The sequence below is a fragment of the Mastigoproctus giganteus genome, chromosome 5, assembly GCF_048544385.1.
Source record: "Mastigoproctus giganteus isolate SK-2022 chromosome 5, ASM4854438v1, whole genome shotgun sequence".
Lineage (NCBI taxonomy): Eukaryota > Metazoa > Arthropoda > Arachnida > Uropygi > Thelyphonidae > Mastigoproctus > Mastigoproctus giganteus.
Window position 1 is genome coordinate 123,879,397 of NC_143579.1, and position 23,610 is coordinate 123,903,006.

Below are 23,610 nucleotides of genomic sequence, written 5' to 3' on the forward strand. Positions count from 1 at the left end.
TTTGCCGCGGTGCTTGTGTTGGCTTTCTTTACATTAGCCCTAAAATATTTTTAAGAATTTTCAGTCTTCTTAAGCAAAATAAGGTTTGAAGGTGTTAGGAAAAAAAAAAAATATATATATATATATCAAGTGTGGCTTTTGAACTTACATATGAACCATTACTTAATTGCAAAAAAAGCTAAAAAATTACAGTTGAATACCAAAATATTAAAGAAAAATTAAAAGTATCCTCCAGAAAGCATTCCCAATTATTCTACTTTCCTTCTTTCAGTGCTCTTTGAGGTTAGCCCTTTCTAAAGTGCCATATTTGGTATTTGCACAGATTATTAAACAATATTTAACTTTGATATTTTTACCTATATTATTGTTTCATTGTATGAGTTCATTTTATTTCTTATTTTTTTTAAAATAACTTATTTTATTTTAAGATTTCTTTAATTATTACAGCTGGAGCTAAGGTTTTACGGCTTCTCCTTAGTTTTGCTGTTGGAGGCCTTCTTGGAGATGTCTTTCTGCATTTACTTCCTGAAGCGTGGGACCACTTACAACAAGGTATATATATATATATATATATGTGTGTGTGTGTGTGTGCGCATGCGCATTTGTGTGTTTGTTATTTTTAATTTAATAATTTCAGAATAATTCTTATGCAACATTGTGTGATAATCTTTGAGGAGTATGCATTAATTGTTATATGATTGATTTTTCCCAAACTTTCAAAAGATTAAAATCGGTTATAAAGGTACAATAAATATCTCAACTAGGCTATAGAATGTATGGAAGTAATGAAAACATACTTAAACAAGAAGTAAAAATAGATATTGTCAGTAATGACAGTTAGTCATGTTTTTATTGAAATAAATTTTCTTTTTAAAAGAGAATTGTTTCTTATTGTTTAAAAACAAAAATAACACACACACACACACACACACACACACACACACACACACACACACACACACACACACACACACACACACACACACACACACACATAAAGGTAGTCACTTACATAAGAAGTATAATATCAGTGGGAAAACTATCAATTCTGAGCCACTCACTCCCACTGGATTGCTGAATGGCCTTCTGTAATCTTTAAACAACTATACCAAATTGGCTGTTGTGTTCTCTGGCTCCTCTTACCATTTTGGCAGTGGCAGACCTGGTTGTATGGTAGTTATGTAACTGCATAATAGCAGGCATACAACTTAGTGCATTGCATAAAGTCTGTACATAATAAATCACCCGAAGTTGATAACATGGTATTGTGTTTTTTCACATCTCATATTGTGAATACCTTCACAATGAGTTGCCTGTTTGTTGTCTAAGTAATGCTTTCCCAGTAGAGAAGACTATTGTATTTATTCTCAGTGGATACCGCCCAGACAGCTGTTTCAGGGCTATTTAGCCCTTCATCGGTGGGTGGGCAAGTACCTGGTGGTATAATCACTGACAACCCTGTTGTGAAGTTAACTCCACAACATGAGAGATGGCAAATGGTGTACAGTGAAGTGGTTTAAAACTCAATAAAAATTTAGGGCTGAAAGCCTCAGATTACTGAAAACTTACATCTCATATTGTGTTTAACTTCTGTTCCGGGGAAAATAATGGAGTCACTGGTTAAAGAAGCACTGCAGGATCATCTAGACAAGACTGCAGTTATAGTTCAGACACAGTATGGATTTGTTAAGGGTAAGTCTTGTCTGACAAATTTGATTGGATACTATGATGTGGTCACAAAGGAACTGGATGCAAAAAATAATTTTGATATTATATGTTTGGATTTTAGAAAACTTTTGGTACTGTTGCACATGGAAGACTACTGTACAAATTGGAGCAGTATGGCATTAAGGGCAAGTTGCTACAATGGATAAAAGGATGGTTGAGTGGGAGAAGACAGAGAGTGGTAATCAATGGACACTGCTCTTTGTGGACTAATGTTATTAGTGGAATCCCCCAGGGTTCGGTGTTGGGCCCAGTGTTGTTTTTTGTATTTATTAATGATATTGATGAAGGTATATCAGGGTTAATGTCGAAGTTTGTAGACGATACGAAGGTTGGCAGGGTTGTTAATGACAGTAATGATAGTATACTGAATATATATAGAAAATACAATTGTTACTTAATTTCAGTGTATACCACCACCTAGATGGTCATTTCAGGGCTATTTGGCCCTTTGTCAGTTAGTGGTTAGGTACCTAGTGTTGTAATGACTGACAACCCTGTTGTGAAGTTAACTCCACAACATGAGAGATGCCAAATGGTGTAAGTAATTGAAAATGCTATAAAAATTTATGGCTGAAAGCTCCAGACTACAGAAAACTTACTAGACATACAAGTTAGTGCATTGCAACAAGATAATTGCGTTTTAAACTACTGTACACTATTTGGCATCTCTCATATTCAGTTAACTTTGCAGCTGGGTTGTTATATGTTAAACCACCAGGATGAAGTGCCAAATGGCTGTTAAACAGCTGTTTAAAGTTGGGGAAGTGTTACTCATTTAAAGTATAATGAATGGGCAACTTGTGAAGGCATTCACAATATGAGATGTAAATGAAACGATGCCAGGTAATCAACTTTGGTGACTTACTACACACGAACTTCATGCAGTGTGCGAACTCGTATGTTTAGTAAGTTTTCTGTAGTCTGAGGCTCTCAGTCCTACATTTTTATTGACTGCATAGTAACTTAAATTTGAGGTGTAAGAAGTATCTCACCTGACAGTTTGTCTAATGAAATGTTTTAATTTTTTTTAAAGAAAATATGTTGCTTAGAATTATTAACAGGAAAGAAAATTCCAAAAGAATTTTCCCTATTTGTGGTCACATCTTCTGAATAGGTCCAGTCCCAGTGCTGAGGACTGAATGACAATTAATGATGGGAAAAAGGGTACAGTATTTGTACCCTTCAAAATTGGGTATTTGTATAAATAAATATGTATTTATTTATAAATATATATTTTTCATAAAAAATATATATGTCCAAGTTCATGACTACCCCCAGGACTGGCCCTACATCGCAAGATTATAGTTTGATCACTACCCCAAACAACAATGCACAGTATGAAATTGTTATCTAAAAAATATAACTGCTAATGTTTATGAATGTGTATTCCTTATTTGTTTTGAGTATTGATCAGTAGTTTCTTTTTATATTTGTTCCATGGCCACATGGCCATGGAACAAATTTTCAAATTGCCCTTAATATCGATGAATGAATGCTGTAAAAGTAAAGGCACATGAAGTTAAAACTGGTTGATATTGGCATACTGATTGGACTATGGGCTATTTGTATTATGGCTTGGTTTTTGCTTATTGCCAGTTGCACTGTGAAGTTATAAATATGTGTAGTTGGTTCACAGTTTTATTTATTCTTTCTTTGTGTTTATTTAGTTTAGTATATTTCCACAAATTTTTTTTTTTTTGAAGAATTATGCTTTTTAAATTTTTAATATGTTACTAATTTAAATTTTTTAGAATGTTACTAATTTTAATTTTTAATATGTGAAAAATTCAAACTCAGTTGGATCTTTACCTTTTGCTATAGCATGGGCTTCTTAATGATGAACTGACACTACATGTGTTGCACCAGTCACTGACTGGTGCAACATATATATAGTCAATTCATCATTCCACTCCTAGTGCTGTTAGTTGTCTGACGGCACCAGGGGGTTCCCCCATCTCCACCACTGCTAGGTGCTGTGGGATGCATCCACTTGTGGAGATGGCTGGTCATAATGTTTTGGCTTAAAAATGTATATTTTGAATTTGGTGAGCTGTAAGTGCACCAGATTTGAAAAAAAAAATTTAAATAAAAGTATCCTATATGTACTTAGATATTTAAATTATTTTTAGAAGTGTTTATTCACATAATAAGCAGAACTATATGTGCATATGCAGATTTAAAATTTTGTGTGTTTAACACATTTGCCCCCAACTAAATGTGAGAGTTGTTCAGTGTGCAATAATTTTTGGAATGTAGAAAAACATCAACATTTCAACATCCTTAGCATTCCACAGATATGTACATAATGGTTGAAAATGAAAATTTGGAATTCATTTCTTAAAATGAACACTTAATTTTATCAAAAATCTGAATAAATCTTAAAATTTTATAAAAAATGTATTCATTTAAAAAAAAAAGGTAAACTGCAGCCATTATCAACCCACTGCAGGATGGAAGCCTCCTCAGCAATTCATGCTAAGGGAAATGGACCATAATCTGCCACGCTGGTCCAGTGCAGGTTGGCAGATCGACCGTATTTAGCAGCCAGGTGCTTGAACCCTGGTCTACTCAAAGAGCATGTGCTACTGCACTCCCACTCTTGACCACTCGACTTATTCATGTACTTATTCATGTACTTATTCGACTTATTCATAAAGTAATATCAACACAAACAAAAAACAAATAAAACTGTGTGCCATGTCTATAAACAAAAGCCATGCATTAATGCAACGCGATCAGTCATTGTGCCAATACTGAGTAGTTGTTAATTTCATGGGCCTTTACGTTTATGGCACTCATTGGTTGACTTTTTGAGAATGACCACTCATATGCATTGCAGCACAGCGCACACAGCACTTGGGTGCATTTTGAATGCAGATGTGCATTGTGGCACCTTACTCTTAATGCCATGTTACTCTTATATGACCAAATACAGAGGATGCAGAAAGGTTGGGGAATTACCACCGCATATTCCTGGAGCAATATGGCCTTAGTTGCTAATGCTCCTAAAAACCAAAATAACAACAAATAACTCTTATATGCATAAAGGTAGTAAATGTGTTAATGGTCTTTTGAACTTGGAAAATGGACCAGACTTGCAGATGTATGTCTATGTTTTGTGTCTAAAGCAGTGTTTCCCAACCTTTTTTTTACCATGCCCCACCTAAGTCTTTCTAAAATTCTGATGCCCCCTATGTAACGTTGGGAAACACCGATATACATATTTTTTATATTCAAAAATTGAATTATTCCCTAAATGAAGCCTAATTACAACTTGTTCAGGACACAAAACTTAGGTTTTAGGAAGAAATCATTAGGAAATTATTAAGAAAAAAACAGTAAGTAAATTTTCAAAACATATAATGGACAACTAAAATTCAAGTACAAAATAATTTATATGAAAGATTTTTTTATAATATTTTAATTTTTAGTAATTATTATTTAATTGTTTAATAATTTCAACATTCCATGTGAAGTCACTTCTAGATGAGTGCACTAAATTTAGTGAGACCCTTGTGCTTGATGCTTGCCGCAGAGAGATTTTATATTGGGCTCCAATTTAGTCAGCTTCAGTCTCAAGTCTCCCCGTTTTGTGATATCCAGTCGATTTCTTTTCTTTAGGAACAAATCATTTATGGCACTAAATCCACATTCAGCTAAATATGAAGATGGAAACGGTAACAATAGCTCTCTTGCAAAGTTGGTTGAATTTGGGTATTTAATTTCTGTTTCATCACAAAGCCATGCCATCGCTCCTTTTATATTGAATAAAGTTTTAACTGACTCATCATTTTGCATTTCTGAGAGTTCTTCTTGGTACTGCATTGATACATCAGACAAATCCACTAACATTGGTTGCATCATCCAGGTTGGAAAATCAATTTGTTTTAAATCAGAAAACCTTTCTTTTAAATCAGCGGACAGAATTTTCAGATGATCGACAATAACAAGTACAGCGGTATCAGTCACTTCACATTTTTGCAGCCAACGAAACTGTTCAAAATTTTTGTTACAAATATATTTTTGACATAATTCAATAAATGTAATGAAACCAAATATCTTCGCTTTTGCATCGACGAGAGTTTTATTTGTTCCTTGAAGTTGTTTATTTAATATATTTAGTTTTTCAAAGATATCGGCTAAATAACTCACAAATGCTTTACCATCGACCGTTAACAGATGCTTCATTTCAGGTTTGTCACTTAAAAAGTCACTAATAGTATCAAATAGTTCCATGAATCTTTTCAAGCAGTTCCCTTTCGAGAGCCACCTTACTTCAGTGTGAAGTAAAAGTCTCACATGGTCTCCATTTTGTTCTTCACAAAAAAGCTTGAAGAGACGCTCACATTTGGCATTAGCTTTAATAGCATTGACACATTTTATAACTGATTTTAGTACTTCATGAAGAACAGGCGAAATATTTTTAGCTACCAAGTTTTCCCTATGAATAACAAAATGCACAAGAAGCATTTCTGGATTCTCATCTTTCATCAATTTTAAGCAGCCATTTTTCTTGCCCATCATATTAGGAGCACCATCTGAAGCGCAAGATGTTATATTTTTCATTGGTATATTATTGTCATCTAAGTAATTTTTTAGCTTATTATATATATCTTTGGAGGTAGTGGTGCTCTCTAATGATTTACAGAATAACATTTCTTCAGCAAAATTACCTTTATCAATATATCTCACATAAGTTATCAGTACGGCTTCACTGTCTCTCAAAGTTGATTCATCCATTTGCACTGAGAATTTTCTTGTTTTCAGCTTTCCAACAAGTTGTATTTCAATATCTTCACTCATTTCATCTATTCTTCTGCTAACAGTATTGTTATTGAGTGGCATAGCTTTCACGTCTTTGTCATCTTTTTCCAGAACTGTTTTAAGAAATGCTGATATTGATGGTTTGATTAAATTCTCTCCTATAGTATGATTTTTCCCAGATTTAGCAATGAGTAAAGAAATTTCATAACTAGCCTCAAGAGTACGATTGACAGTTGCAGTATGAGCAATAAACAGAGACTTTAATGTTGCTCTTTTTTCAAAATTCTTCTTTAAAGTTTGAAAGTAATCTAAATCTGAATTTACATGAGCATTATGTTTCGCCTTCAAATGCGCCTCAAGACGACCTCGCTTCATTGATTCGTTGGTCAAGCATTGTTTGCATAAAAGACAAAAAGGTGACCTTTGATCGTGGATAGCGGGTATGAAACCAAATTTTAAGTACAGTATTCCTCTGAATACTGACGAACTTTTTTTTTACTTGCACTACTCATTTTACTGCGCAACTGAAAGAAATAAATATAAGATAAATCAAAAACTAAAAATAAACTATGCATTAAAGTTAATTTAATTTTATTTTAATATATCAAAATTAATTATTAGTACGCTTTTTGAATGAATAAATCACACGAATTACTGAATTCGGGCTATTAAATCTGTGGTCTCTGTGAACAAGCAGATAAGTCTAATTTGTCAAAAATGAGATAAGTGCACTATAATAAAGTATTTATTATTTACTATTATGTGACACGCAGCTATCTTCGTTATTGTAGTTTTAGCGTGAGTAATAAATATTTGTATATTCGAATATATGCGTGTTTATATGAGAGTGTGAAGTTTATTTTTCCTCTCCTGCAAATTCGAGTTTTTGGACTTATTTGCTTATTTACTGAGACCACAGAAATACATATATGACAAATACATACCATTGTATATCACGGTTCTTCATTAATAATAATTCTGTGCGTGGACAAAGTAATTTTTATTTTAATCTGAGATCGTCAAACCTATCCAAATGTACAGTCACGATGCCCAAACGAGCGTTTGTATGAAAGGAATTACCTATTTCATATAACATGCTGAGTTTGCGGTAGGCTACAGTAGACAACCACTTTGCTTGCACATTGCATATGCCATAAGCAATCGTCCAATACAGTATGTACTATTCCTTCACTAGGCATAGTAAGCAATACTCTCCGAGCAAACTGTAGTTGATATTACTCCAAACTTTCAAGTGCAGCTCTATAGAAAGTACAACATTTAACGAATGCTTATTTAAAATTGAGATACCAACAATTCTTCTTTTGTACAAGTTAAATCATAGTAGGCGGTTGTTTTAAACTCTAGACGAGCAATTTTTGAATTGCCCCCCTGAACAATCAAATTGCCCCCATGTGGGGCGTGGGACCCACGTTGGGAAACACTGGTCTAAAGTGTTTTTTTTTTTTTTTTTTTTTTTAAATTTTCAGAAGCAGGTTTTTTGAAAATAACACTGATAATAATAATAAAAAAAACAGCATTTTTTAAAAATAATTTAATTTTTATTAAAATCAAAAGTTAAAATATTAAAATAAGTACTGTAATCCATTAAGAAAAGAGAAATTCTGGTATTATCCACACAGAATTCAAAAATGCCCAAAAGTTATTTTCCCAAAATTAAAAGGAAAATTGGTACCTGATAGGTACTACACCACTTTTGTGGTATACATTTTGCATCACCGCTGCCAGGTTAAAAATGCTTTTTAATGTTGCTTGTTTGGAATTACTTTTCGGGTGATTTTTATAAATGATATCATTATCTTATTAAGGTGAGTCTGAAATTCTGGATTGATGGTTTTGTAAAACTACAGAGGTTTTAAAGCATATATTAGCTTTGTATTGGATACCACTGTTATCAAGCTTTAGTCACCCTTTTTCCCACTCATCTTTGATAAGTTCCAGTTGTTTAAAGGCAGTGATAATGTGTTTATCTGGTGGAGGTTCTGTTATCATCACTTTGTCATTCACTTTGTTTAGTCCTCAATTTGTGGCATATCAGTAGTAAGCTAGAACTCTTCAACCACATTGACATTTTCTTCGTCAGTTTCTATGCGGTTTAGTCCTGATTTTTTTAAAGCCTGTTTTTGATGGTCTGAGATTTAACTTTACCCATGTTTCATTTGTATAGCAGATAGCATCAAGAATAGATGTATATGACACTTGTTGTTCTTTTCAATTGAGCAGGGTCCCTTTTTTATTTTTTCAAAAAAAAAAAAAAAAACAAGCTTCCAGAATGCTGTGGAGATTTGGAGGTATTCGGTATCCCCCACTGGAGAAGTTGTTTTAGAGGTCCCCCTCCCCTGAGATTTATTTTTTTTAATAGTGGCACTAGAAGTGCAATTTAACACCTTTGTTGCCTTGACACATACATGCATCAAAATAATGCAGATATGCAATTATTCTGAAAAGGTTAATAAATGAGCACTGTAAAATTAAAGTTGCATGAAATGAACAACTGATTGATGTCGGTACACCAATTGGACTATAACTTATTACTTGGATTTTTCTTATCGTCACTCACTGTCTAGAGAGCACTATAAAAGCTGTATACTTGGTTCACAGTTTCATTTGTTCTTTGCTCGTGTTGATCTTAGTTTAGTGTTTTCCACAAGAAAAAAGGGTAAAATTTTTTTGAAGATTATGCTTGCTGAATTTCAATTCTTTAGTATGTAAAATAATTAAACATCATCCTTAGTGTGTCTCTACTGATAAAATTTTGTGTAAAAGATTGTTCCTATTAAAGGTTTACCGTAATGGGTTGTTGTATTGAATCAAGAGCCTAGGACATCTGGACAGATAAGGGACATAAATAGAAGGCACATTGAAACTGATAACATTGGATCATTTCTTTATAATAATATTATAAAGTGTCAGAATACATATGTATTCTGACACTAAAATAGAATCTGATTCAAGTGATGGATTCTGAATGTAGTTCAAATATATCCAGTGATCCTATAATGCTACCAATAACAGGTGCCACTTTTACTTGGAGTGATAGTTCTTCATCACATCCCTTCCACAAGAAATAATCTAATTAGTTATTTTGAACTGCTTGCAACTGATGAATTTTATCATTTGCTTGTGAATTAAACAAATGCTTATGTAGCTATTGTATATGAAGCAGGTGTGAAAATTTGTTCATGAATAAGTGAATGGAAAATATTAGTGTGGAGGAAATAGATATTCTTAGAATTACTTCTTCACATGGGGACAATTTGTGCACCAAGAATTCAAGATTATTGGAAAAAAGACTGTTTGCAGTGAAGTGCTTTTCATCATTCACGAGCAGAAACAGATTTTTACTAATAACACTTTGCACAAAATTTTGAAGACTCTCTTTATAAAATCAGTCTTTTACCAGATTATATAAACATCACAATACTAAAAATCTATTATCCTGGCAAATCTATGATCCTCTGGAGAGACCATTTTATTTTTAGTATACATCTGAAATAAGTATGACATAAAACTGTATATGCTGATGAGCCAAACGGTCTAGTATTGAAGTGTCCAGTATATATGGGAGCATTGGATGAGATGGTAGGAAAAGGGCATGCTGAAACTTATGGAAGAGAAATGCATGTTGGATTATTTGTATATGGATAACTTTTGCAATTCTGATACGCTTGCAGTACTTGAGGCCAAAATGTACTGTACTGGTACATTACGTGCTGACGTAAAAGAAAATCCAAATTGGGTCTCAACAGCCAAAAAAAAAAAAAAGGGTGAAAGCATATGCAGTTATGCCAATGGTGTGACTGTTAATACAAGAGAGATGTTCTGATAATTTCTACTGAGTTCATGAAAGAGAGGCCAGATAAAAGTGAAGTCCAAAGCAGTTACTGAATACAACAAATATAGGTTTCGAGTAGATCATAAAGACCAAATGATGTTTTATTATCCACGTGAAAGAAAGGCAGTTTATTGGTACAAAAACTGACAATTTGTATTTTTCATATTATTCTTCTGATTGCCTTCCATCTTTTCAGTAAGTACTTGGGATGAAATGTGAATGTGTACTACTTTCACCTTGTTATCATAAGAAAGTTTGTCTTACAAGATCTTGGATGTCTTACTATTCTTTCATAGATTGCTGTCATTGGAAGAATGTCAAAGAACGTTTCGTACATACTTGTGAAATTCTCTCTAAATATGAAGGAACATCTAATGCAAAAAAGATATCATTCTTGCATTCAGTCCGGCAGAAGGAAGGATATAATGTACTATTTTGAGAAGTGTGTAGAGAAGCAGCACATCATTTTGGTTGCTTTGGTTTTGTTTGTTTGTTATTTGGTTTTTAGTAGCATTAGCAACTAAGGCCATATTGCTCCGGGATATGCGGTGGTCATTCCCTGACCTTTTCGCATCCTCCGTATTTGGTGGTGACGGGCTTGAACCCCGGTCTAATCAAGAAGCGTGTGCTACGCACTGCTGCTCTTTCCCACCTGGCTACGGAGGCACCTACCCCTGCTTTGGTGATTACCATAAAGAGCTACAGTGAAGTTGAATATTTAATATAATTGAACAATAATAAACCAGATATACATTCTTGCAAAAATCATGGTGGTTTATTCAAAATGTTTGTGTTTATTTCTTCGCCAAAGTGACTAAGTCTAAAATGCATCAATATAGTGTAAATTGCATGTACACTATACTTTGCCTAAGATACTTACCCTTGGCCTTCTAGCTGAGCCCCCAAGGAAAAAGGCACCCTCAATAGTAATTTATGACATCGACAAGGGCCTGTACCCCAACACCATACTAGAATTGTACAGGCGTAACCTTCAACATGCACTCCCAAAAGAGGACCCAGCTAACCTAATAAAGCCAAAGTACCAAATGAAGTCTAGAAGTGGCACTTCCTTCAACTGGGTTGTAGAACTGGCACCAACAGCCTGGCACATACTGACCCACCCACCACAATCGAGTGTACATAAATTGGGGCTCCCACCGCTACAAGGAGCATGTAGCTGTCCCAAAATGCTTCAGATGCTGTCGTTTTGGTCACATGACCCACACGTGCACCCAGACAGAACAGACCTGTGGTCACTGTGCTGATAAAGGCCACAGCTATGAAACCTGCCCGAACAAGGTCAATGAACCAATCTGTGCTAACTGTAAAAGCCAGAAACTACCTCATGCCCACTCACTTCGGGATAATAAATGCCCTGTCTACATCAAGGCCAAGAGCATGCTCCAACAACAAATAAATTATGGGGACACTGCATAAACAGTATAACAGCAACAAGATAAAATTCCTGCAAATAAACGCGCAGCGGGCAAAGGCCGTTGTGGGACAACTCCGACAGAAGGCAGATGAGGAAAACATCGACATTCTCTTAATACAAGAACCCTACACTCATTCAAATGAAATCAGGGGATACCCCTTGTCCTACAAAATTGTCCAGGCTCCTGGTGTGACACCCTGGGCGGCAATCACTGTGAGGAATCCTCACTTGACTGTGATGCAGATATCTCATCTCTGCTCTCCATGGGCTGCCTGTGCCCACATCATCTCCTCTCTGGGTGACTTCTATGCCATTTCCCTGTACTGCAGGCCGGGAGAGGACATCCTACCTGCAGTCCAGTACCTACAACATGTCTTAACAGAACTGGCGGGTGCAAAGATTGTCATTTGTGCCGACGTAAATTGCCGCTCTGCCCTCTGGCACAGTGAGACCCCAGGGCGTAGAGGTGCTGCAAATGGACAGCGGTTGGAGGAGTTCCTGGCCAATAGTGGTCTGGAAGTCATAAATAGGCCCAACAGCCTGCCGACGTTATCCAGCTCACTTTGGGAAGCTACGATTGACGTGACTCTCTCCACCAGGTCCTTTGCTAGATTTCTGTCGGATTGGACCGTACAGGAGGGCTGGTCCACCTGAGACCATCGAGCCATAACTTTCAACATGTACAGATCGATCACTCAGTCCACAATTCTCAGACAGAAGCAACGCAGATACGCTTTGAACAAAGCTGACTGGAGCCTGTTTAAAGAAACACTCATCAATGGGATATTGCACTTACAAACCGAGAATGTGCAAGTTCAGCATCCAGACTCCCATCAGCGCAAGGTCACGGACATAATTACGAACGCTGCAAATACAGCAATAAAACGGAAAAATCCCATCCCTGGGGCAGTCCCCTGGTGGTCAGAGGAGCTTCAGGCCCTCAGACGTGAAGTAAACCAAAAGAGGCGTGCATTCCAACGGGCCAGGCGATCCTGGCCCCCCGCAGAAATTGAATACCTCCGGCAGGAGTACAGAGAAACTCGAAACGCCTACAACGCGATGATCAGGCAGCGTAAAAGACTGTCCTGGGAGCACTTGGTATCAACAGTTGGTAACTCTGACCCCTGGGGTGTCGTGTTCAAGGTAACAACAAATAAACTACCAAGAGGTGAAGTTATTCGCTCCACAATCACTCCACAAGGCCACATGACCTCCACCTGGCAGCATTCAATTTCAAACATACTTGGTCACTCTTTCAAACAGCCACCAGATGACAACTCACCAGAACAACAGCAGCTTTGCCTCGACAATAACAACTATAACTCAACACTCGTGGAAGAGCCTTTCAACGTTGAGGATCTCTCTATGGACGTTGGGAGACTGAAAAATAACAAGTCACCAGGCCTGGACATGCTCGATCCCGAAATAATTAAAAAAGTTGCCGAATTCGCTCCAGAAACCCTGCTAAACCTGTTCAACCATTGCCTGCTAAAGGGATGGTTCCCAACTGATTGGAAAACTGCGTCCATTCGGCTCATACTCAAAAATCCAACTAAACCGCACGATCGCCCTGACTCGTACAGACCTATTGCTCTTCTTTCTATGCTGAGTAAGGTCTTTGAGCAGCTCCTTAGACAGAGACTGGAAAACAACTACAATACTGCACAGCTACCAGCACAAAATCAATTTGGATTCAAACCGGGCATGTCTACGGTCGATGCATTGGAGACCATTACAAATGCTGCCAGGAACTGCACCCAGAAGTACCTCCTCGTCATCTCGATCGACTTTGCTGGGGCGTTTGACACCTTATGGTGGCCTAGCGTCCTCGGACGGCTGAGACGCGCCGAGCTTCCAGGAAATCTCTACAACTGCATTGCCAGCTATCTCAGTGACAGGAGCATTGTGGTTCAGGCTCCCTTCTCCAGTGTCGAACGTCGTGTCCACCGAGGTTGCCCTCAGGGCTCTGTCCTGGGCCCACTTTTCTGGAACTCTGTACTCGACGAGCTTCTCAGTACTGACTTAGGCAATGTCCAGACCTTGGCGTATGCTGATGATCTCTCCCTGATCCTGGCAGGGGACTCCAGGGCTCAACTTGAAGTATCTGCCAACAGAGCTCTTACCACCCTACAAGAGTGGGTCCGGAAAAACCATCTGAGCATCTCATCCACAAAAACCCAATCCATTCTCCTGAAGGGCTATCTTGATCCGCTGAGGCCGCCTCAAATCAAGATACATGGCACAACCATCAAGCTTGTTACTCAGCTGAAACTCCTAGGCATTATCATCGACAGCAAACTAACATTTCTCCCACATCTCAACTATCTACAGAAGAAAATAAGAAACTACATTGCACTGGTTGCCAGGGTGACCCGCCAAAATTGGGGGCTCAAAAAATGCACTCTAGCCTTACTGTATAAAGCCATATTCATACCAGCTATCACCTACGGTTCTGGCATATGGTTCCCCAAAGCGCCCACTGTGGTAGGACGAAGAAAGCTGAACATTATTCAACGGCCAATTCTCCTTATGATAACCAGAGCATGTTGCACCTCCAGCACGCACGCTCTACAGGTCCTCGCTGGTGTACTGCCCCTAGACCTTGAGGTGGCCCATGTGGGGATGCTGTATCAGCTAAGCAGAGGAAAGTCTACCACCTTTATTGATTTTACCACTGATCCTGCTAACACCTATTCCACTGAAAAAAGCAGACTCCTAACCTACTTACAACAGACCTGGCAAGCTAGATGGTCCGAATCCACCAAAAGGGCCGCAAATTTATACGGGACATATGCAAAATATATCCCAAATCACCATCCTGGTTCTCCCCAGGCCTTCTAACCACGTACCTCCTAACAGGGCATGGTGCCTTTCGCAGCAAACTGAACCTTCTTGGACTTTCAGACAACCCCCTTTGCACCTGTGGTGCCCAGGAAACCTGGGACCACTTGATGCATGACTGCATACTATATGATGACCTCAGATCTTCTCTCATCACACAAATTCATTTCATCCCGAGAGATCAGGAGCAACATCTCCTGGAAGACCACCATACCTACACAGCCTTTTTAAACTTTGCTCAGGGCCTCTTCACAAGGCGGAAAACCCTACCACAACCACAGAATCAGACCCAACCAGACAATGAAACGGCCTAATCAGCCATGTGTCAAGACCACTACTGGCTTCAGCATACTGAAATCCCCGTGAAGACTTTCAACCTGCACAATAATTGTGCCTTTACAATGTAGTCTCAACATCACCTCCATCTACCATGACTGCCGCTCCGGCTTCGCCTCCCACCAAGTTAACTCAATACTGAAATGACTTCACCACCTGGATGGGACCTGTCTGTCCCAGGATTGCACTACTCGAATTTGACCTTCTCGGACTGGACTCTGCCAACTATGACTTCACGCAGCATTGCTGCCAATGCCACGTGGTGATCCTGAACCCGTGCTCCCTTGCACGGCCCTGTTTCTCCCCTGTCCTGGCGGGGAGAAGGTGAAGGTTCCCTTGTCTCCTCCCTGCCGCCCCCTCTTTCCTTCTGGTGTGGCATGGGCCTGCCTCACTAATTTTGGGGTCATCTACTCTATCGACCCTATACTTCTGTCTCTCACCCCCCCAGCCTTTAGTCTCCCCTCCCCCTCTAGCTTTCCAACTAACGTTCATCCCATGTCAAAATTATCCTAGCCCTGCACCCAAAATTTTTAATTCCAACACTGTATAACTTAAAACTCCTTTGGTCTGACCCAAACTCTATCGCACCCCCCCATTTTTTTTTTTTTTTTTTTTTTCCGGGTCCTAGCCACTGAAATCCCAGGAAATTAGGTGGCAGGACCTGCCAGAGTACTTATTTAAAAATACTGGTGTACCTGGCTTGCCTCCACGGGGCTAAGTGTGGGCAATGTTGGGCCTCAGTAGGGGTCCAGCGGCTAAATGGCCAGATGAACAACGGTACACGACACTACATCCAACAATATCCATGCACTTTTAAATCTCTGGCCTTTACAGTGTTCTGTAACACATGACAATGTAGACTACATGGAGATGGGGGAAACCCCTGGTGCCGTTAGACCCTAAACACACTTTATACTTTGCCTATTTTGCTAGATGAAAAACATGAGCTTTTGTTGGATAAAACCTTCAACCCTTGCCCATGGCCAAGGTTATATGATTTTTGTACTCAAATCCCAGCAAGATGGGATTTGAGTCTAGGTTTTTTATACACGGTATGGAAGGCTTGAAAGTATAATTAATCTGCTAGCCATGGTGGGTTATTGAACATACAGTCCGCAAAGTTCATTCCTTGTGCCAGACACAAATACGTGACACTTTATTTTGTGTGGTTAAAAAAAAAAAACTCTTGTTTCCTAAAAATATTAGTGAAGAATGATATACGGCCAAAATCTCTTTTATAAATATTATAAATCACACTACCACCACATGGAATGCCAATCAAATATAGGTGGTTATGTTATGTTATGTTTTTTGGTTTTTAGGAGCATTAGCAACTAAGGCCATATTGCTCCGGGCATATGCGGTGGTCATTCCCTGACCTTTCCGCATCCTCCATATTTGGTGGTCACGGGCTCGAACCCGGCCTAATCAAGAAGCGTGTGCTACGCACTGCTGCTCCTGCCTACCTGGCTACGGAGGCGCCCAATATAGGTGGCAACAAATTGTTAAATTTAAAGTGAAAATGGAAGAAAATAAGCAAATACCATTTATAAATATTCTCCTAAAAAGTTTCTCTGGTGACAATTAAAAATGTACAGAATGCCACAGAAACGGGTGTCTTTCTAAATTATAAATCATTTTACCCTTTCTCAGTGAAAGCAGGAGTCATCAAGACAGAGCTTAGTACTTAGAGCCAGCCCTCAAAATATGTGATGAGGATTTTTCCAGGTTCCTGAGGAAGTCCACTTCTGGAATTGTACTTCATGAACCTGGAAAAAAAGAATGGATATCCAAATGGCCTGGTAGAGATACCAATCTCAAACATTGTGCAGAAGTTCTAGAACTCCTCATTCACAAGCAAGAAATCTACAAATTATGTGGTCATCTGTTCATTTCAGCAATTAGAAGCCATTTCTAATTGCTGAAATAGTCAGAGAGAGAGAGAGAGAGAGAGAGAGCGAGCACGAACACAGCTTAACAATATACTATGCATGCACCAGATCACTTAAGGAGATCCTTGGCAATCGGTGATATGACCCCCAATCCGATTATTGCATTCAATGCGAGTGTGTGTGTGTGTGTGTGTGTGTGTGTGTGTGTGTGTGTGTGTGTGTGTGTGTGTGTGTGTGTGTGTGTGTTATCTATAGGAGAATCTTACGGAAGATTAGCAACCAGACTGAATGAACACACGAAAGACATCCAGTATGCTAGAGTTGATAAATGAGAAACAGCACTACTATCCTTAATCTTTCACATTCTTCTTTGAATAGCCTTCAAAGAAGCAGTCATCATTAAATGTTTCATAGTTTCAGTAAGCAGTAAGGTGCAGATTTTGACTAAGCATATTAAACTGTATCAAGATCAGATTCTCAACAACTTCAACAACAGAAGTTGTTCTGTCAACAACAGAACTTCAACTTTAACAGAAGTCAAAATCCCAAAACAATTCAGACATAAACAAGATCATGCCCTCAAGATTATATGGCTCAAACAGTATTCAACAAGTTTGGACCAGCCAATTCCTACTGTCCAAAGTTACAATCTCTGCAGCAGGCATTAAAAAGAAATGTTCTCAACTGAACAAGAATATTTCAAAATTATAATGACTTTATCTTTAATTAGGAGTCATAAGCTTAAATACAAAATGTGTCATAGAAAACATTAGTTTTTAATATTAATTATTTAATTTAGTCTCCACCTGTAAAGTTAGGAATGGTGGTGATTGGGGGAGGGTACATGTAGGTAAGTGGGGATTTTGGGTAAAATATATTTTCATATATATTGTTTGTGATGCAGATATAAAGAAGATATATTTGAAGTTATAGAGAATACAGAAATTGGAAATATGATTATATCTTTTGGGATAGAGGTATATACCCCCTCTCCCATGTCCTTTAAAATCTGAAAAGTGAATGAACTGTTTATGTGGAATGATTTTGAAATTATTATTGTTTCCCTTTTTGAGCTGTTGAATGATTTTGAACTTATTATTGTTTCCCTTTCCAAATTGTTACCAAACAACTTTCAATGGTAGGGAATATATTCTCTATGCCCTTGTTTAAAATTCAGAAAAGTGAATGAATCTTTAATATGGATCATTTTTGAAATTAACATGGTTTTACAAAAATTTGCCACACTATTTTTATATGCATGTCACCAAACAGTATATACCAGGCTGGCAATAAAGTTCCTAGACTGGTGCAAGAAAAGAACACAGAGTGAAGGAGCCCAAAAATGGTTTTATTTTTGTTCAAAGTAATCAGCACCTGATTGAATGCATTCACTACACTGTACTAAAAGTTTCTGGAAAGAGTCAGTGAAGGCATCCGAAGAGATAAAGTTCAGTTTGGTGGTTACATTTTTTTTTTATGTCCTCACCATCCCGAAATCTTTCCTTTGAGGGCAGTTTTCACCTTGAGAAAGAGGATGAGGTCTGCTGGTCCTAGATTGGGAGAGTAGAGAAATGGTTGATCTGTACAATGCCACTTTTTGTCAGAAATGTCTTCACAACAAGTGCAGAATGTGTGTGTATGGGGGGGGGGCATTGACATGCAACAAGAACCAGCTGCTTATCTCTTGAAATTATGATCTTACTCAAGAAATGTACTTCAGTGATCTTTGAAGCACCTGTAATTAGAACATAGCATTGAATCTCTCCCCTTCAGGTACAAATTCTTTGTGAATCGTTTGTCAAAAAACATGATCAGCATTATGTGAATCCTGGACTTCTATGAACAAACCTTTTTGGGCCTTGGTGATGATTTTGAAGTCCAATGCATGCTTTGACACTTTGTCTCTGGTCTTACTGAAACACCCAACTCTCATCTCCACTGACAATATGGTCAAGGAAATTATGATTGCATCAAGAAGACTGATGAAGTCTTCCCATGGTGTTATTCTCCATTGCTTCTGTTCAGCTGTGAGGCTGCATGGCACAAATTTTGCATAGATCTTCCTTTTCGCTAGGTCTTCATGCAGAATTGACAGATTGTGTCCTTATTCGTATCCAACTCATCAGCCATAATTCTGAGGGTCAAATGATGATCTCTTGCCACAGTTTCCCAAACTTTTGCAACTTTTTTTTGTCCTCATTTTGTGGGGCTGATGGACTGCCACTTCTTAGGTCATCACGAACATCCACCTCACATCCACCTTTGAACCACTTATACCACTCAGACACACTGATATGACTTAACATTTCATATGTTTCTATTGCAGATTTTCCCACTTAAAGAAAAATTTGATATTCATTTGTTGCTCCATTGCAAAATTGTGACATGGAACAATACTGCTACTAATGAAACTGGTTGTTACTGTCAGCCAGCCTACTGGACAATCTCAGTACCACCATCTGTCTTTGGGGAAGTTTGAAGTACAACGTACCATTTTCATATACAATAGACTGGATTTTCCTGGATAGATGGTAAAAAAAAATTTCCGGATGATCGATTTCCCGGTTAATCCAAAAATACGGTAAATCCAAGACATCATAAGAGATACGTTCCAGGAATTCTTACGTAGTCAAGTTTTACGTAACTCGGGAATGACAAATAAAATATTGTTACTATATCCCTGATATGCCAAATTTTTAAAAATCACATAATATCCTGAGAAGAAAAATACTTATATATTTTTAATTAGTTCAATTAAAAAATTAATCTGGGGACAGTGGTGAAATAGCCAGAGTGGCACATAAGAAAAGAAAACATAAAAGGAAGGAAAAATGCATGTTATTGTACTGTAAAAAAAAAAAAGTGATATGTATCTTGCAGCCCTGGTTATTATAGTTGACTTCATTGGTGCTGATTGCTTCACCGCTTCTTGTATTCTGTCTTTCTCCTTTATTGTGTTCACCGTTGCCACTGACAAATCTGAATTCTGCGTGATACTTGTTAATGTTTGGCCATTTTCATACATCCTTATTATTTTAATTTTCTGATCCAAATCGATCGCTTTCCTTTTTTGTTTAATTAAAAGCACAACTCTTGTGTTTGCCCATCATTTTCGCAATTTCTAAACAAAAAAAAAAAAAAAAAAAATGTTACTATAAAAAAAAATTCCCACATTGCTGACATAAAAAACGAAACAAAAATTGTTCTCTTGGGGTGCGACAGAACACAACAATCGACGCCAATGCACTAAAACAAACTAAACATTTGGTCTCTCTTTTTTTTTGGAGGGGGGGTTGAAGACAGCAGGGGTTGCAAGATAATAGGCAGACAAATCTCCCAATGATGACTTATAACGCAGCTTCTTCTCCCTTGTTTACGAATTTCCTGCAAAATATCTGTTTATACCTATTCTAGTTATTACTTGAATTTTATGATTTCTGGTTGATTTTATTTACCTTTTTTAATTTAGAATCTTGACGTGTCCCGGTTAATCTGATCCCGGTAAATCAAGAGGCTGCTGTATTTTCAAACTATGGAACATGACCACAACAGTACCAGTCCAGAATTTTATTGCCACACCTTGTATGAAACTATATTTTTTGCAAAGTCCTCTTGAACAGCCTCTAAACCTCACCTGATTTTTTTTTTTTTTTTAAATAACACTCAATAGTATTCATTGCTTTAAAATATTTTGTCTGAGGTTAATGATTAAAAAATTAAAAGTTTTAAAACAGTTAAATTAATTATATACAAAGAATAACTAAAACATACCTTTACAGTTAATTTTTAAATACATAGATGTAAGGTTCTATTTGTCATTAGTAACTTCATTTATTTGACTTAATATACAGTTTTCTATTAAAAAAAAAAAAAAAGCCCACTCTTGGAAGGAAGAGTTGGCTTCCTAATTTTTCTATACAGCTATTACTCTCCAACTTTGTTTGGGTTCCTTTCTCTCTTTTTTTTTTTTTTTTTTAATAAAAACCCCAAACACGAGAGGTATTAGAACCTATAATACTTAGTACCGTGCTTGGGTTGGAAGTTGAGAATATGAAAGAAGATATTTGTTGACATTAGACTTGAACTTCTGTAGACTGTAATTTTCAGGAAATATGTATGAAGGAAGGTTGTTCAAGAAAACGGCAGTTGAATGAATAAACGAGGAAATTGAAAAGTTGGTCCTGCGAGTTTGAAGTTGGACAGTAAATGGATGTTGGCTGGTGGCAGCACGTGTTCAGACTGTTTTGAACGAGAGAGAGCTGGAATTATAGAAGCCAATTCAGAAGAACAGTTCCCATGGAAGTATCTGTAGAAAAGGCATGCAGCAGAAAAGTACATCTATGAGACAGCGAGTAGAGAGACTCTGTTAGAGATGTGTCATTAATTAACCTAACTGCCCTCTTCTGAATGGAAAAGAGAAGCCTGAGAGAGGTTTTGGGGGCACCACCCCAGATGTGGGAACAATATTCTATGGTAGGGCAGATTTGCGATTTGTTCAGAGTGAGCAGCTGTTTGGAAGAAAAGTAATGCCGAGAACAAAAGAGAAAACCAAGTTTTTTAGATGCAGAAGAAGCAATATTTGTAATGTGCTTGTGCCAAGAGAGATTAGAAGTCAGCGTTATCCCCAAAAGAGAAATATCATTTTGCCTAGAAATCAGAGTGTCACCAAAGATAAGCATAGGATCAGAAGAATCCTTTTTGCAAGATATAAGACAAGACTGAGTTTTAGAAGGATTGAAATCAACTAAGTTATCTTTGCCCCACTGTAGAATTACCTGGAGATCAGCATTTAAGGAATTGGTAGTGGATATTCGAGAAGTTGAAGCTGTTGTTGTTGTTGGTTTTTAGGAGCATTAGCAACTAAGGCCATATTGCTCCGAGGATATGCGGTGGTCATTCCGACCTATCCGCATCCCCCGTATTTGGTGGTCATGGGCTCGAACCCTGGTCTAATCAAGAAGTGTGTGTTACGCACTGCCGCTCCGGCCCACCTGGCTACTGAGGCGCCAAGTTGAAGCTGATTGAGCAGGGCAAGGTTTCTCAAAATGGAAAGTGGAATGCAATGTGCTATCATCGGCAAAACTATGGATAGGATTTCCAGTCAACGGAAGAAGGTCATTAATATACAAGAGGAAAAGAGTGACTTTCAACTGAACCTTGGGGGACACTAGTGGGGAAGTCAGAAGGGAGAGAGCCATCTACCATCACCCTCAGTGAGTGATCAGATAGAAAATTAGATAACCAATTACAAAAAACAGTTGGTAAACCATAAGATGGAAGCTTGTTTAGAAGACCTTTATGCCAGATACGATCGAAAGCCTTTGAGATGTCAAGAGCAACTGCTTGTGTTTCACCAAACTTTACCATTGAATTTGTCCATAAATGAGTAACATAAGCCAGAATATCACCAGTGGATCGACACTGACGGAATCCATATTGGCGATGGTCGATCAGACGGAAGGTTTCTAGGTAGTTTGAGTTGGCGGTTAATTTATTTCTCCATTACTTTATAAAGAGTAGAAGTAATTGCAATAGGACGATAATTGGATGGGAGGGATTTGACACCCTTTTTAGGAACTGGCTGGAATGAGCAAATTTCCAAGCAGAAGGTAAAATACCTTTGGAATAAGAAAGTTGAAAAAGGTGGCAAAGAACATAAGTAAGTTCAGGAGCACAGGTTTTGAGAACAAGTGGAGAAATACCATCTGGAACTGGAGCTTTCTTTGCATCAAGATTCGTCAAAATCCTTCTGAAATCCTTTTGACAGAAAACCACAGGAGGTATTGAATGGAGCGTGTTGGGAATGGTGGGAGTTGTTTTACCAAGATCATTAATATGGGAGTTGGAGGAAAAATGGATGCTAGCAGGTCAGCTTTATCCTTGGCTGAAGTGAGAACAGAACCATCTGGTTTTGACAGAGGTGGGAGCAAATGTGGGCAAAAGTTGCGGCCAATAGCTTTGGCAAGAGACTGGAATGCTCTGCTACCATTCGGTAAGTAGCAAGTTTTCTACTCTTAGTCTGTTCAAAATCTAGTTTGGACTGATTAATAACTGCTTTATAATTGTTGCAGCAGAAAATGAAACTGAAGGATTGGAAACAAGTCAATTACGATATGCAACGTTCTTCTCTTGAACAGCCTTAGCACATTTATTGGAAAACCAAGTTTAGATAAAGGACGAGATTTTAAAGTGGAGTGCGGAATAAAGGATTCCATTCCTACAAGAATAATTTCACTTATACGATCTAAGCAAATGTTGACATCAGAAGTTTTGAAACAGTAATCCAACCAAGGAAATGAAGAAAAGAAATCTTGCAGGTCATCCCATTTTGCATTCTTATAATGCCAAACAATACGAGGTTGGGAATAGCCATGAGATAAAGGCTCCATTGGAGAAGGGACAATCATCAAGTTGTGATCTCAGGTGCCTAAAGGACCACTCACTTTGACCGTGTACTTAGAAGGGTTGTTTGTGAGAAAAAGATCAAGCGTGTTGGCTGTATGGTTAGGATTTTCCGGTATTCTTGTAGGTAAATGAACAATCTGTGCAAGATCATTAGTAATTTCAAAAGCCTCAGCATCTCGAACAGCTCGGTTGGTGTGACTAGAAAAGGGAAGCCTGCTGGAGTTATGAACATTAAAATCACCAAGGAAAATTACCTTACTATTGGGAAAGTTGGACTGGAGGAAGTCAAAGAGCTCCAAGTGATTAGTGGAGTTGGGAGAACGGTCGAGACAACAGATGAATTTGAGACAATGAGG

General features: G+C 37.8%; 1 protein-coding gene across 1 annotated transcript in view; it reads left to right on the plus strand.

The window, feature by feature from the left end:
- Zip99C (Zinc transporter Zip99C) overlaps window positions 1-23,610 on the plus strand; it is a 336,298-nt gene that overhangs the window by 38,279 nt on the left and 274,409 nt on the right. The window contains exons 2-3 of the mRNA XM_090373442.1: window positions 448-552; window positions 18,623-18,635. Coding sequence (XP_090229568.1) covers window positions 448-552; window positions 18,623-18,635 — 118 coding nt within the window. The remainder of the gene's footprint in view (window positions 1-447; window positions 553-18,622; window positions 18,636-23,610) is intronic.